This window comes from Melopsittacus undulatus, chromosome 4, assembly GCF_012275295.1.
Source record: "Melopsittacus undulatus isolate bMelUnd1 chromosome 4, bMelUnd1.mat.Z, whole genome shotgun sequence".
NCBI classification, from domain to species: domain Eukaryota; kingdom Metazoa; phylum Chordata; class Aves; order Psittaciformes; family Psittaculidae; genus Melopsittacus; species Melopsittacus undulatus.
The window spans coordinates 45,117,070-45,133,550 of record NC_047530.1 but is presented as its reverse complement, the minus strand read 5'-3'; the positions used below and the strand labels follow the sequence as shown (position 1 = coordinate 45,133,550).

General features: G+C 35.8%; 1 protein-coding gene across 1 annotated transcript in view; it reads left to right on the top strand.

Annotated features, from left to right (window-relative positions):
- LOC101874125 (formin) overlaps positions 1 to 16,481 on the top strand; it is a 138,564-nt gene that overhangs the window by 63,109 nt on the left and 58,974 nt on the right. The window contains exons 7-10 of the mRNA XM_005149336.4: positions 3,860 to 3,921; positions 4,962 to 5,050; positions 11,294 to 11,423; positions 12,896 to 13,042. Coding sequence (XP_005149393.4) covers positions 3,860 to 3,921; positions 4,962 to 5,050; positions 11,294 to 11,423; positions 12,896 to 13,042 — 428 coding nt within the window. The remainder of the gene's footprint in view (positions 1 to 3,859; positions 3,922 to 4,961; positions 5,051 to 11,293; positions 11,424 to 12,895; positions 13,043 to 16,481) is intronic.

Here is a 16,481-nt window from a genome sequence, read left to right as displayed (position 1 = left end):
AGGAATTAGTATTTAACAGTTGTCATTTTCTAATTGACTAGATCAGTCACTATTTAATTAAAATTTCCATTGTTGGGCTTCATGTTCGCATGAAATCAAGCCTAACTCAGCAGAATGTACTACATTAAACAGTGAACTACTTCCAGGACAAGGAAATGTACCTTTGGAAAGCTCTTTTTATTTAAATAACATATTTCTGTTTTATCATTAGGAAGCAGTTAAGGTGATTTCTTTATATTTCATACTTTAATCATCACGTTAAATGGTTTGATATTGCTGAGTACATGTAAGCTCTGTCAGCAGGACTTCAAACCTGATTTAATCAAAATGTTTGGTTAGAGTGAGGCTGTGTATCAGTATCAGCCTTAAGATTGTTGGTATTTAAGCTGGTTAAGAGAAGTATCTTTCTGATATTTAACCTCTAAGTCCTACAGCTGAATGTAGACTGCACACAGTATACTTTAAATTCTCAGCTTTTCTTTGCTCTACATTTTTGAAGTGGTAAGGCAGAGTATGTGAAAAATCTGTGTGTAAGGAGTCTGTTAGTACAGTTTAATTTTTAAAAAGTGAGTGTGTTAAAAAACTTTGGTACAAGTTTATATTCAAAGCAATACTCTTAGTATGTGAAATGTAGTTGGCAAGTATTTTTATGTGTGCCTGTTAGTTTGAATGCATGATGCTGTTCTGTTTTTTGTCCTAGCTGACGGTTATTATATCCTAATGGGTGCTACCCAGCACTAATGATCTTTGTGTATATAAATTCTTCTTGTTGTGAGCAGACACCATAGGCCACATAAAAATGTTTGCCTCAATTTCCCTGAAAAAAAGGATCTCAGAAACCAGACTTGGCCAAGTAACAGATTTTTTAAAGGTAGAGGAACCCAATAAAATTACCAGCTTTTCACAGCATGAGTCTACTTCCTTTTGACATATTGTGAGGTGTAGGTGAAATACTCTAACTGAACTGACAGTGTAAGGAAGACAGCTAACTAGAAAGCAAGATAAAAGTAAAAACTACTGATGGTGATTGATATTGTAATAGCTAATTATTGTTTTGGAGCCTCTTTTGTAGATTTATGATACTTCACCTATATTACTTACACTTATGTGAGTCTTAATATAATGAGATTTAGTGCAGTGAAGTATCACAGTTAAAATCACTGTATCAGAAAGATCACTTTGAAAAGCTTACCTTTTTTATTCATTTTAATAATGTTAATAAACGTATGATTAAAACTGGGTTACAGTTTTCACAGAAAAATTATGAAGCTTTAGTTCCTTTAACTCTTAAGTAAAAGAAAATTAGTTTCTTTGAAGTAGTATAATGGGTTTTTTTTTTCAGCAGCCCCAATTCAAGTTAATTTACACAGCACACTGTGAATGTATTACCCATGCTGTATTTTACATGTTTTTGTTTTCTGCTCCAAATGTCTATAGCATAAGATTTAACCACTTTGAATGAAAAAGACAAAATGACAAAGATATTAAAATACATAAAGATGAAATAAAGGAGTCCGTGGATTTTGACAGTACTTACGAATTTTTGCAAGTCTGGGTCTATATGTGTTAACATCCTCAGATGTCCAGCTATTACTGAATTGAGTAATATGCCTAGATATTTAACCGCAGCCTGTCTTGTATGGACATTGCCAATAATAGCATGGGACAGGTCGTATAGCAAGTAAATCAGAAAGTATTTTCTCTCTTTGTACTTATATACAATCACATCCTGCCCAAAAGGGAAAATAATAATGTTGCCAATTATTAATTCTATTAAAAATATGTTCATTTATCAGACTGTATTTTATTAGTTTAATCTCAAACATTTTTTTGCTTTATCCTGTCACTCCAAAAGAGTGCTGATTTTTTTAGAACTGGTATTCAGTACAGAAACATAGATAAGTACAGCATTAAAAATCACTCTGATTTTGAGGACTTTTTTCTGATAAGTCCCTGTCTGAAAATTCCAGTTAGGTGTACAAATCTTAATCTTCTTATTTAAGTGTTTTTTCCAAAGCTACTTCCTGTTACTGTAATAATTCTGTAGCTAAAAAAAAAGTACTATTAGTTACACATTTTGCATTTCTAGTACTAATTCAGATTGCCTCCAGTAAGTTGCTTTTCTAGATAACTCTGAACAAATAAATTTTGCCTTGTAAGCGGATTTTGGAATATTCAAAAATAAGATGAAAGTGAAACCACAAGGGCTTTTGAACTCAATGTGTACTAAAATCTTAGCGATTACATATATTGAACTGTGAAACTGGTTTTCCAATAGATTTTCCAATCTCTTGGGTTCTTTTGAAATATCATCGAATAATACAAACTATAATGCAATTCATGGAACCATCTTGCAAGAACCAACAGATGATCTCATAGATTCAATCTGTAAAGATTTTGGTTATACTCTTAAGTTTTTTTGCATCTTTTGAATAGGGCAAAAATGGAGCTATTGATGTTTTTTCACTGATACTGTTTTCTTCCATATAATTCAGTACAATGTCAACAGATAGAATCATAATTGACAGGCAAAATTTTAAAGCATTCTAAATGTCATTGGACCTTTTAATAAAATTAATTAGCCTGCCACAGAGAAAATTTACTGGCCTGCTGGTTAATTTCACAATGTAAAATCATGGGGTAGGTGGAAGAGCAGGCGAAAGCTTATTACTTTTAAATAATTATTTAAAGATGTGTGCCTTGCCCCTTTCGAACATGGATTGCAAATGCAGCAAGAGCTTTTAAAATCTTCTAAATTCACAAGAGGTCACGTTTCCTTTGAAGGAGTATAATATAGTTGAAATTAAAAGTTATCAGCTACTAGCTACTGATGAGTCACCGATTATGTGGAAAATTGGTGAACCCCTTAAACTTGATTGTTTTGTGATTAATGTTCCCAGTAACATTTAAACACATCAGGAGTTCAGAAATTGTGCCCAGTCCCATTATGAGTCTTGAGGAAATGCGAACTTTAGAAAAACTAAACATCCAAAGTTATTTCTATTCCATTGTGCATCTCTCAGTTTACTCGAATTTAACATTAGAGAGCATTAGAAATCACCGTGAAATGATCCTATTTAGTTTTCAGAAGAGTCCCAATACATTGCCTAAATTGCAGTGGGATTTGCAAATGTCAGAAACACCTAACATCATATATTCCAAATGTAGAAACATTTGGAACTAAGATAGGAAACATGTTGAGACTTTTCATGAGGCATAATTAATCCCTGAAGAGCATACTTAGGTGTCTCTGTATGATGTGTAAAAGTATTTATCTGGAAAGTGTCATGTGGGTAGTTTTTGAGAGGATAAAGCTATATCGAATGTGACCTGATCTATGAAGATACCTCAAAAATCTATAGCACAGTCTTCTATTCCTGCAAATTTGCAACTTGCAAATCTTGCAAGTTTGTCTGCGTGTCTACTTTCGAACACTGCTAGTGCCAAGTGAAGCAGATCTCCCATGCACATAGGGAGACCTAAATACTCCAACTCTCAATTCATTCCTATCCATCCTTATAAGCTATGGTGAAATCTGTCTGGTATCAATTGTCCTCATGTTCTGCCTGGCCACCTATGCAATCAGCTGAATGCCTGGAAGGTCATATCTTTGATTGCTGAGTATACTGGAGAGGAAAAGTAGAACTCCATTCTCTGGAGACTCCGAAGAGTTTATAATAAGTTCTTCCATGAGTACTGTGACTTGAAATCAAAACAAAAGTAAAATGCTGAAAATAATAAAATACTAACTGAATACAAATATGTCTAGGTCAGATCTCTTTAATACCTTTCTTAGGAAACCAAACTGAACTGAGTTTAAGATGTTCAAGCATCTAATTTGTCACTGTATTCTATACAGCTATTCTGTGTGTTGATGACTCCATAGTAGATCTGGAAACACTGGAAGCACTATATGAAAATGTAAGTAAGTTTAAGTAAAGCTGTGGTTAATCACCACAATATTTCAGACACAAAATTAAGTTTTATTTTTATATTTAATAATTTTAGAATAGAGTTATTCCTTCCAGTATCTGAAGGGGTCTTTTAAGGATGCTGGGGTGGGAGTCTTCATAGGGGGTGGCAGTGATAGGACAAGGGGACACGGGAAGTTTAGATTGGGTATAAGGAGGAAGTTCTTTACTATGAGGGTGGTGAGGCACTGGAATGGGTTGCCCGAGGAAGTTGTGAATGCCCCATCCCTGGCGGTGGTCAAGGCCAGGCTGGATAGAGCCTTGGTTTAGTATGAGGTGTCCCTGCCCATGACAGGGGGGTTAGAACTAGATGATCTTAAGGTCCTTTCCAACCATAACTATTCTATGATTCTATGATTGAATAGAAAAAGTCTTTAGGGAATTTAACAGTAATAAAAGAGGTAATGTAAGAAAATACCCATTGACATGCTTATTTCTCTGGCTGGCATACTTCCTTAAATGTCAGAAATTTAAAACAGTGGGCTGTTTTGGGAATCAGGTTAAAATGTAACAAAAGTCATAATATCTAGCAATTTTTTCTTCTGCCTGAAAAACACTGTCTTTACTTAAGGCCTATTTTGTGCTAACAATATAAGTGGCCAAAGCAATTAACTTGGGTTAGTGCATTGCTGTCCTTACCTAAGTTGCTTTGCAGACTAAGTATATAGCATTCATGAACTGTATGACTATGAAGTTGCATGGAAGAATACATTTACACTTGCCTGTACCTCTCCGACCTAAACTGTGTGAAGCATCCTGTAGCAATACTTGCAGTGCTGTGTTCTACAAGGGTGCTCTGCTTTGTGTCCATTGATAGTAAATGTCACTACAAGGCAATGAATAAATTTATCATAGATCTCTATTCCTCACTCTTTTGCATAGTCTAAATGTTTTCCAATAAAAATATAGTTGTTACTTGCAGACAAAGAGGTAAATAGTATTCTATTCATTTGTTATTAGTTATTAATAAATTTATATTAATTCACCTAGAGAGCACAAAAGGATGAACTGGAGAAAATCAAGCATTATTATCAGACTTCAAAAGAGGAGGAACTGAAGCTTCTGGATAAACCAGAACAGTAAGATTATCTTTCTGTAATATTCGATTGCTATATAATATAGTTCTTGATGATATGTTAAAAGGGATCTTGATAGACGATTTTTGGGTAGCTAATTTTCAACCTTTTTGTGTATTTCAAGGCATGATGTAAACTTAATCACAACTTTTTTCAGACATGACAAATTTTACTACAACTTGGGACCACCACAACTGATAAAATATGTAGCCTTGAGTCAAAAAAATTCTGTTCCCATTCTCACATTTATAAAAGGCTTATCTTTCCCTTACAGCTTTTAGGTCTAAATTAACATGTCATAAAGCAGGGCCAGATTGATTTTTGTTGTTGATTATTTGAAACAGCTCTACACATGGAGGGTTTTGGTGAGTTCTGTGACAAAGACACAATGTACACTTTGGTCATGCTAATTGAAGACCTACAAGGCTGATTCCACAGTTCATCTCCTGCAACTGTTCTGGGCACTGACAACTCTTACGATGAAAAACTTCTAAAGTATTACCCCTTCTGTTGTAATAAACCTTAGAATAATGTGAAAATCACAAGAACCCATGAGCAGAATTGTAATCCTGAATTTTATTTTAGTGTATTAATTTGATTTCAGATTTTGGACTACTGGTGGTGTTTTCTTCTGCTACTTTGCTACATTTCCCTTTGTACTTCCACAGTTTTCTTCTAATCACAGTGCAGTTTCCTGCCCTGAGGCCTCTCTGTCATCTTGCTTCTTACTCTTGTCAATTGTTGCCTTTTATGCTGTCTTTGCCATAAGAAAGGGCAGGGCGAGGAAGAACTGAAATAGCAGAGATACTATGTGACTGGTTGATGTCAGAAGTATTGACTTTTCTTACTTTTTTTCCCCATTAGAATGTTTGTGGTGAAAAGCACATTCTCTTTTCTCTTTCTCCTTATACAAATCAGCTAAATGCTCATTTGTGACTGTCCACTAGGGAACACGTTAATTTTGTAGAGGGGCCTGTTGTAGTTGATTGAGTGGCTATAATTCTTAAGTAAGATTTAGATGACAAATAGCTGTAAAGTGTATATACTAGCTTGTTCTTGCATCTCATATCCATGGCTTTCATTGCATTGTCTTGGGGCATGAGAGTACACTGTATGACTAGTTAGTGTTTTCCAGAGCTTGAATCATTGGCAATGTTTGCTGTATGTCTAAATGAAACAATTATTAATGCATTTTTTTGTTCTGGAGAATACAAATCTTATAGAACTACAGATTTACAAAAGGTTGTCTGTTTTTGTAAATTTCAATGAGTAAATGTTAATCTTAAACACAAAGTTGGATTTGCATTATCATTGTTCAATAATTAAAAGTAAAGTATTGTAAATAAAGCAGTTATGCCTGATCATTCAAGAGTCAAATACTACTGTCAAAGACAAAAAAAAATATTGGAAATACTAGCAGTAGGCAGTCATGTAATGAATTCATTGACATGAATTCACTGAAGTCTAAAGGAAACATTTGCTGTTTTTAAATGCTTGGATTACAAGACAGTTAGAAAGATTTATTGGTATCACTGATGCTCTCCTGCACATGTGATTTTGATTTGTTTCACTGGCATGTTAAATTTGCTGTTGTTGGCACAAACTGTAATTATGACAGCAACATGACAATACCCCCCTAAATTATGCTTTATGATTATAGTTGTTAATATGCTAATATTCATTATCATGATAAACATTTATATGCACAATTGACCACAATTTGGGGGTTTGCTAGCAGGATACAGATACTTTAGCTAGTTTCTAGGAAGATATTTTCAGTTATAATATAAACTCTTTGAAGTACTCTCTGCTGTGAAAGAAATACAAATGAAGGAAGTAGCAGCAAAATATGGTATTGAGCTTTCCTGGTTTGTATGTATTGTATGTATATGTTTGAATTCAGGAATTAGTGAGCTATTGATAATAGCTGTCCAAGTAGTGCCATTTGCTTTCATTGAAGACTGCTTTCATTTGACTTCCGTTTCAATTTTACTGGCTTACTTAGAAACTTGCAGGATTAGATACACCTTTTCCCGCCAAAAAAAAAATTACAAATTTTCTGTTCTTCAAATGTGGATAAATGTGAACTGATAATTTACCTCCAGAGAATGAGCCTTCCTTGTCTATCTTCAGGAAGAATGTTCTGTTACACTAACAACATGGAAATATGACTGGCTTGAAAGTACCCTTAAGTCCTTAACTACAGGATTCTGGTAGGATAAAAGAGTTCTCAAGTAAAGGCTTTTCTTTTTTTTTTATTACAGTTTCTGCAGGAGAGGAGTAAAATGGACTTCACAACGATGAACAGCAAATTCTGTTTGCTTTAGGCCATAAGAAGTGTAGCAATAAGAAACCTATCAAAAAGCTATGTCATAGTCATCTTTACTTTAAGTCAAAACAATACTTTTATCAGATTAAAATTGCAAAAAATGGCTGAAATAAAATTGATGGTTTCTCTCAACCTAAACTGGTGGTTCACCAATCAACAGATTGGTGAAATCTTCACCAATTTTTAGTCTTGGAAGGCAGATGCAGGGACTGTGAGAATGAAGAACTTGGGCCCACTGTAGGAGAGGATTTGGTCTGAGACCATCTTAAGAACCTGAATGTGCACAAGTCCATGGGACCTGATGAAATCTATCTGTGTGTCCTGAAGGAGCTGGCAAATGAAGTTGCAAAGCCACTGGCCATCATATCTGAAAAATCATGGCAGTCAGGTGAAGTTCCCAACAACTGGAAAAAGGGAAATATAACCCCCATTTTCAAGAAGGGGAAAATGGATGACCCAGGGAATTACAGACCAGTCAGTCTCACCTCTGTGCCTGGCAAAATCTTGGAGCAGATTCTCCTGAAAGGCATGCTAAGGCACATGAAAAACAAGGAGGTGGTTGGTGACAGCCGACATGGCTTCACTAAGGGGAAATCCTGCCTGAGCAGTTTGGTGGCCTTCTATGATGGTGCTACGGAACTGATGGACAGGGGTAGAGCAGTTGACGTCATCTAGATGCCTAGGCATGCTAGGGCACATGAAGAACAACAAGGTGCTTGGTGACAGCCAGCATGGCTTTACTAGGGGAAAATCCTGCCTGACCAATTTGGTGGCCTTCTATGATGGGGCTACGGAACTGATGGACAGGGGTGGAGCAGTTGACATCATCTAGCTGGACTTGTGCAAAGCGTTCGACACTGTCCCACATGACATCCTTGTCTCTAAATTGGAGTGTCATCAAATTGATAGGTGGACCACTCAGTGATTAAAGAACTGGCTGAATGGCCGCACACAAAGAGTTGTGCTCAATGGGTCAATGACCAGTTGGAGATGAGTAACGAGTGGTGTCCCTTGGGGATCAGTGTTGGGACCAGTTTTGTTCAACATCCTTGTTGGTGACATGGACAGTGGGATTGAGTGCACCCTCAGCAAGTTTGCTGATGACACCAAGCTGTGTGGTTCGGTTGATATGCTGGAGGGAAGGAATGCCATCCAGAGGGACCTTGACATGCTTGTGAGGTGGGCTGATGCCAACCTCATGAAGCTTAACCATGCTAAGTGCAAGGATTTACATCTGGGCTGGAGCAATCCCAGGCACAGCTACATGTTGGGCAGAGAAGAGATTCAGAGCAGCCCTGCGGAGAAGGACTTGGGGGTGTTGATCAATGAGAAAATGAACATGAGCCGGCTTCAGTGTGTGCATGCAGCCCAGAAAGTCAAGGTCAGGTTGGATGAAGCCTTGGGTGGCATGGTTTAGTGTGAGGTGTCACTGCCTATGGCAGGGGGGTTGGAACTAGATGATCTTAAGGTCCTTTCTAACCCTAACTATTCTATGATTCTATGATTCTATGATTCTATGATTCTATATCCTGGGCAGCATCAAAAGAAGCGTGACCAGCAGGTCAAAGAAGGTGATCCTGCCCCTCTACTCTGCTCTTGTGAGACCTCACTTGTAGTATTGTGTGCAGTTCTGGTGTCCTCAATATAAAAAGGACATGGAACTGTTAGAACAAGTCCAGAGGAGGGCCATGAGGATGATCAGGGGACTGGAGCACCTCCCGTATGCAGACAGGCTGAGAAAGTTGGGGCTGTTCAGCCTGCAGAAGAGAAGGCTGCGTGGAGACCTCATAGCAGCCTTCCAGTGTCTGAAGAGGGCCTGTAGGGATGCTGGGGAGAGACTCTTCATTAGGGACTGTAGTGATAGGACAAGGGGTAACAGGTTAAAACTTAAATAGGCAAAGTTTCGATTGGATAAAGGAGGAAGTTTACTATGAGGGTGGTGAGATACTGGAATGGGTTGCCCAAGGAAGTTGTGGATGCTCCATCCCTGGCGGTGTTCAAGGCCAGGTTGGACAAAACCTTGGGTGGCATAGTTTAGTGTGAGGTTTCCCTGCCCATGGCAGGGGAGTTGGAACTGGATGATCTTAGGGTCCGTACCAACCTTAACTATTCTATAATTCTATGATTCGATAACCACAGATTCACGCCGTGATTTTGTGTTTTGTAGCTACATTCGTAATCACTAAGATTCCTTTTTTGATGGATTTCAGTTATATGTGTTCTATCTAGATATTTACACTGAATACTTTGAATTTCAATATCTGGAGATATTTTCTTTTTATGCTGACGCTGTTTTAACTCTTGGCACAATTATGTTTTATTCCAGTGACCAGCATGTAGAAAATAGTTGCCTTTTCAAAGGAAGAGAAGAATGTGTGTCATTTGGCTTTTTTAATTTAAACTTTTAAGATGTATGTATATGAGAACTTCAGTGAAACAGTTTGGGTTTTTCTTTCTTTTGTTTCTCTCACACAAAGTGCAAAGTATCCTCTTTTTTTTTCTTTTTTTTTTTTTTCCTGGCAATACCATTCATTCCCAATAGGAAGCATTTTTATTAATACCAGCTTGGCATTTCTTTTTTTCCCCACTGCTAAAGTGTAAGAGCCAAGCTGGGCCTCCCCAGTCCTTCTCTCACAATAGATTTTTACATCAGGGAAGAAAGAAAAAGAAGGGAAAATATATATATATTCCAATTAAAATGTATTTCACACCAGCCACAAGTGTATTTTGCTGTTAATTTAGACAGCCATTATGTATTCAACAAAGTGTTGCATGCATGAGAAATTTATAAATCAGATTTGAAGCTAGTGATATTATATATTATAAAATAGAAATAATTTGCTAAATCAGATGTATTGGTTTAAATAATTAAAATACATTCATTAAAAATGCAAACTAATAATGGTTTCCATAATTTCCCGTGATGTAGAAAGATCTTTATGGCATTGTATTAAGGGGTATCTGGGGATATCTGTAGACATGAGATTAGAAGAATGTTCTAAAGTAATACTGGAACAAAAGACAGCTTGTTTCTGGATTTCAAGAAAGCCATGTGTATCTCTGAAATCCTTGATTCAAAACCCACAAAGCAAATCATGCAAACTCTTTTATTATAAGAAATGCTAAAGCTTCTTTTATTATTTAGCTAAGCTCTGACATTTTAAACCGAAGTGCAGAATTACACATGCCTTTGGGATGCTTTCATTTTGTCATATCCGATCTACAGTTGTTGAATATGCTTCTATTTGTTTATATTTACCAAAGAGTTAAAGGAAGAGGCTGGAGTAGACTTACAAGGAAAGTGCATATATGAGGATAGGTAAAGAACTATGCTGAGCAGTGACTGAGAAGAGATATAATCTGCAAGTATTTTAGAGCTAAATACACGGCTAGGTGCATTACCATAAAACCTGCTGCTGTATAATTGGAAGTGTGGTGCAAATTAGTAAAAGAAAATTGAGGCTGAGCATCAGAAGAAATTTCTTGGCAGACATTTTATATTATAAAATAACATTGTAGGAATATATTGAGTTTTGTATTGCTGGGCAAATTTGTAGGAGAAACAAAAACACATGAATGAAAACATTAAATAGAGTTTCTCTAGTTCTTTCCTTTTCCTTTTTTTTTCTTTTCTTTTTAACTTATGACCTAGGTTTATGTTTCTTCTACTTATTATTCAGCTGTGATAGTGGTTTAATGTATTCATGTGATAATGATTAATATCTTGCCTTTTTCTTGATATTAATAGGATTTCTAAGACATTGAGCATAAAGAATGTAAGAATAATAAATTCTGTCACATTTGATTTAAGTAGGAAAACTTGCATGTATATTTCATTATACTACAGCTTTGATCCATTATTGTACCCCACAGAAAAGAAATATAAAGATTCATTTATACTTTTGTTTTTCCTACAGATTTTTGTATGAGTTATCTCAGATCCCCAACTTCACAGAACGGGCTCAGTGTATTATCTTCCAGTCAGTTTTTTCTGAAGGGATTACATCAGTGCACCGGAAAGTTGATATCATAACTCGTGTTTCCAAGGTAAGTCCAAATGAAAGCTAAATAAAAACAGAAATATACTTCGTTTCTTAACATAAGTGATGAACCTTAAGCCTGATTATTGGCTATTCAGGAAAACAAAAATATATATTCTTAGCTGCTTGTAAGAACAAAAGGAACAGGAAAGAAGGAAGATGAGTTGTGTGTGATACCCTATGGTCTACATAGGAAAACTGATTTTTATTTCAGTGGAAGATTTTATTACTTTGCACATTAAGTGGAGTAACAGATAATCTCCATAAAATAGAAATTAAATATAAGATTAGCTTAGTACAGGGCCTTGTAAGCTTATTTTATTTTGCACATCACTGTTGATGCTATCCACAATAAATGTCTATCACGTTCGTAAGCTTATTACATTTCCTGGTATCTGTAAATTTCTGTTAGCCCTAATATAGTGGATTTTTAGCCCTAATATAGTGGACAAAGCTTTACTTAAGATTTCTATACTATGAATGATTAAAGACAAGATTTTTAAATTCTAACCAATAAACCATGAAAAGTAGAATGAGCTAGGAGATCAAAGAGGACTTAAATAGTGACCTAAAGTATAGCATCCTGACTTATATTTATTTTCTTTTTTCCCTCCAAATTTGGAGATAGCTTTTGCTGTTTGCCTTCACAAAGTTCCCGTGTTCTGCCTCTTTGGATTCCTTTGCATATTCTAATGAAAATAGTTACTTAGTGTTTTCTTTCCAAACGAGACATAAATAAGGATTCAGTTTTGTCTGAGGCAGGGGAAGTGGAATTACTCTCAGTTTACTTGTGAGGAGCTCACACTACAACTGATTTATCCAGTGTGTAGGATAAGGCTACATATTTAAGAATTAGGCCAGTGGCCTCAGGTTCTCAATTGACAAGATAGATGTCTTTATTTGTAAAGTAAAATAATTTATTAGTTCTCTGCTGTGTTTCTTTTCTATTTTGAGGTGCAATAATTTAGTCCTTACCCCTCGTATGTCTGCATTAAGTGTGGATCCAGACATGAATTTCCAGAGCAGCAGAACCAATGGGAAGTAGACTGACTATGACAGTCTGAGTCTAACCTAGTGGTAGGAAAAATAGCACGTCTCTATTTGACTGTGCATCATGCAAACTCATAGAATCATTGAATAGTGATAAACCACCTCATCAGTAAGATTTTTTAAAGGCTACTAAGGATGCTTAGTAATCTTCAATGAATGTGGTTTTGTCATCTGCATAGTGTATGTTACCATATAATTTGCTTCATATGCATTAAGTTAAAGGTAGTGTCTTAGGCAGGTGCAGTCTAATAAATGTTCCTCTTAAATGTTTGACTCTTGTTCCATTTTTAGCTTCCTTTCCCTAGTGGAATAAAAACACAGAAGAAACAAAACTTCTAGCAAAAATAAAGTAAAAAGGAAAGCTTTTATTCTATTAGCAATTAGAATTTTTGTGCCAATAGAAGTTACCAACTAGTATCCTTTTTCCAGGCTTTGCTGAACATGACAAGTGTAAAGGAAATTTTAGGTTTGATTCTTGCTTTTGGAAATTATATGAATGGTGGGAATAGGACCCGAGGTCAAGCAGATGGATTTGGATTGGAAATACTCCCCAAACTAAAGGATGTCAAAAGCAGAGTAAGTACTAATTTTCAGTTAAAGATATTTTTTCTCAAGTGATATTTTTGTTTCTTCATCTGTCAAAAGTTAGTATTTTCTAATTTTTTTACCATTCTTGCTTGAAGGAACAAGGCGCTTTGTACCATTTTCTTGATTATTTTTTTTTCTCCTGACTTTTCACTTTCTTTTGCACATGTGCTTATTTCCATAATCTCAAGTTTCTCCTGTTCAGTACTACTAGGATAATTGTCTTCTGTGAGGGCTTCTCTGGGTGTCTCTCTTACTAGGAGGGATGTAATTACAGTAGGATATCGGGAAGTGAGAGAGCACAGACTGATGAAGCCTTCTCCAGTAAATGTGCCCATTCTTTTTTCATGCTTTTAACTTAAGGTAGCTCTAGGTGAGTAAAAATATTTAAAAAATCAGGTTTAAAAGCAAAGTATCAGTGAAGGTTCAGTTCCATACACACTGTGGAATTATACTTAAGGCATATAAATTTATAATATACAGGATTCTAATCCTCTTCAAAGAGGCATGTCAGACCCAGCAAGATAGTCTTTTTTTTTTTTTTTTTTTTTAATTAGCAGTTAAATGGATGTAGGGCATGAATTCTGAGTGGCATGCACGAGAAAAATGCTCACAGATGGCAGTAAATTATTTTGTCAAAAATTGAGAACTAGCACATTTTTGATTAGTCATGCTAGGATCAAAGTTAGTCTCAAACAAACTCTGGAAACCTTTTTAGATGAGATTGCTTTGTTCCTTATTTCAGTAGGGCAGAGGAGAAGTTGTTAAATAATGTAGGAAATGGAAACACCACTTAAAGTTGTTCTTTGCCAGAGCATATGTAGACACTACATGGATACATGAAGCAGCAATGAAGTGCTCTCTTGAATTACAAGAAATGTAAATTTTAAGCTTTCGTTCCCTTATGTTTCATGTATGTAAGAATGTGTTTGTGTGACAGGCAATGTCTGAGAGCTAGTATGTCTAGGGAGCTTTTTATTTTATTTGTGAATGCAAACATTAATAATGTGTAAAAACACATTTAATGAATTGTTCAGTTAGCAACTGTATTAATGAAAGTTCTATGAGTCCTTTGTCTCCTAAAGACATGAGGTGCTGGAGCATGTTCAAAGAGCAAATGAAGCTGGTGAAGGGTCTAGACAAAAAGTTTTACAAGGAGCAGCTGGGGGAACTGGGGTTGTTTGTGTTGGAGAAAAGGAGGCTCAGGGGAGGCCTTAGCACTCACTCTGTAACTACCTGAACATAAGCTGAAGTGAGGGGGCTGTCAAACTCTTTTTCCTAAGTAGCAAGTGATAGCACAAGAGGTTTAGATTGGATATTAGGAAGAAAATTCTTCACTGATTGTCAAGCATTGAAACAGGCTACCCAGGGAAGTGGTTGAGTCACCATCCTTTGAGGTATTTAAAAGAGGTGGTACTTAGAGACATGGATGGTTTAGTGGTGTATTTGGTAGCATTAGTTTTACTGTTAGGACTTGATAATCTTAAGGGTCTTTTCCATCCTAAATGATTTTATGATTCTATGTTTCTAATTCTAATTCAGACCACTTTTCTTCCAGTCCTACTCCATGGACAAGACTTGCTACAAGCTACAGCTAAACTAGAACCAGGCCAAGTTTCCTTGTAGTCAGGTATTCATTGGTTGGCCAGCTGCCACAAAGAAAAATGTATAACTACTGAGCTTGGCCTGTTTTTTCTCAGTAGAAGTGCTAATTTTAGTCTTGCTCTTGTATCTAACCATAAACCTGTAAGAATTTAATTATCTCTGTGACTTTCCAATTTGGCTGAATTTAGCCAGCGTGTTCCAAAATTATTAATTATGCAAAGGAGTGACAGATGTACAATATAATAACATAAGACTTGTTCCTTAGCAAAACAAGCTATAAAAATACGGTATTTACAATTCCATGGTAGCCAAAATAAATATATATTTCATTTAGACTAGTCTCCAAAATGCATAAAAACTCAAAGGGGCCAACTGCTATGGGCAGACATGAAACCTTGGAGTTAATTGGTAGACCATAGTGCAAGGAAGAAGAATGCAGGGTCTTGTATAGTTGAACACTAAAGTATCCTTCCTGTGTTCTGTTATTCCCTTTTTTTGGGAACTACCAGCAAGAGTATTGCATCTAGGTAAGCTGAATTCCAGAAGCTAAGGTAAAGTATCAGTGTTAAATATCTCTTACTTACTATAAAATTCATTTGTTGTAACGTGAGCCTAGAAAGTTAGTTGATATAGTTTTCTTAAAATTTGTAGTTCACCACTTCAAAATCTCTGTGTTTCATCTTATGCAAATATATTTTTAAACCAAAGCAATAGGTTTGATAGTTTAGCAACAGATGTATTTCACTCTAAAAGGCAATTAATGTTCATAGAATCATAAAATAGTCAGGGTTGGAAAGGATCTTAATAAGATCATCTTGTTCCACCCCCACTGCTATAGGCAAGGATACCTCTCCCTAGACCATGTCACCCAAGGTTCTGTCCAGCATGGCTTTGAACACTGCCGGGGATGGAGCATTTACCACTTCATGATTCCCCTCAGTTTCTTTTTGTTGCATGACCTGCATCAATGTCTTCCAATACTGTTATACAAGCAGAGTGGCTTTGTCTGTATGACAGTGATGACTTGCTTAGTTAAGAATATTGCTGTTGTATGACACTAGTAAAGTATAATGTGCTGCAGACTCTAACATAGGCGAGGCAGCATTGTACAGGAAGTCAGACATTATTCACATACAAATATTTGTCCTGATATCTTCTAATATACAATATGAAAATACATCCAAAAAAACTTCAAGGACATTCCAGATATAATTCCCTATGTTATGATTCTTTTACATTGCTAAACAGTACCCTGTAACATGTAAGTCAGTTTCACACTTTTCCTTTAGTTCATCTGGCCTGTGCTGACCCAATGACATAATAAATAAAATGATGTTGTGTACAGTTGTTTTATAAGCGGGACCATGGAAATTATGATTCCACAAAGCATTAAAATTCATATTTAGAAGGCAGAAGGGCATGAAATATACTTGTTAGGTATATAATGTCTGGTTTTATATTTGGAGTAAAATAAAATATTTATGCCTCTTTCAGATCCTCATTGTAGATGAATTGAGACTAGAGAAATCAAGAAATTCAGTTCACCTGAATATATCTGAGGTCGCTGTAATATTTAGTTAGTATTATATTAAAGAATATTGTTATTAATTAATATTTTAAATCAAGTTAATATTATTATTCAGTAATGCCTTGCATTATTAAAAAATACATGGGGACAGCTTCTCCCAGTGGGTGTTTTCTTAGAACCAAAACAAGCTCTAGGTCCTGTGCTGGTACAATCAATCCCATGTTATGAAAGATTGATTTTTTTGGACAGTAATGCTAGGGCTGATGATATTGTAAGTCCTATTTCTCATGGCATTAT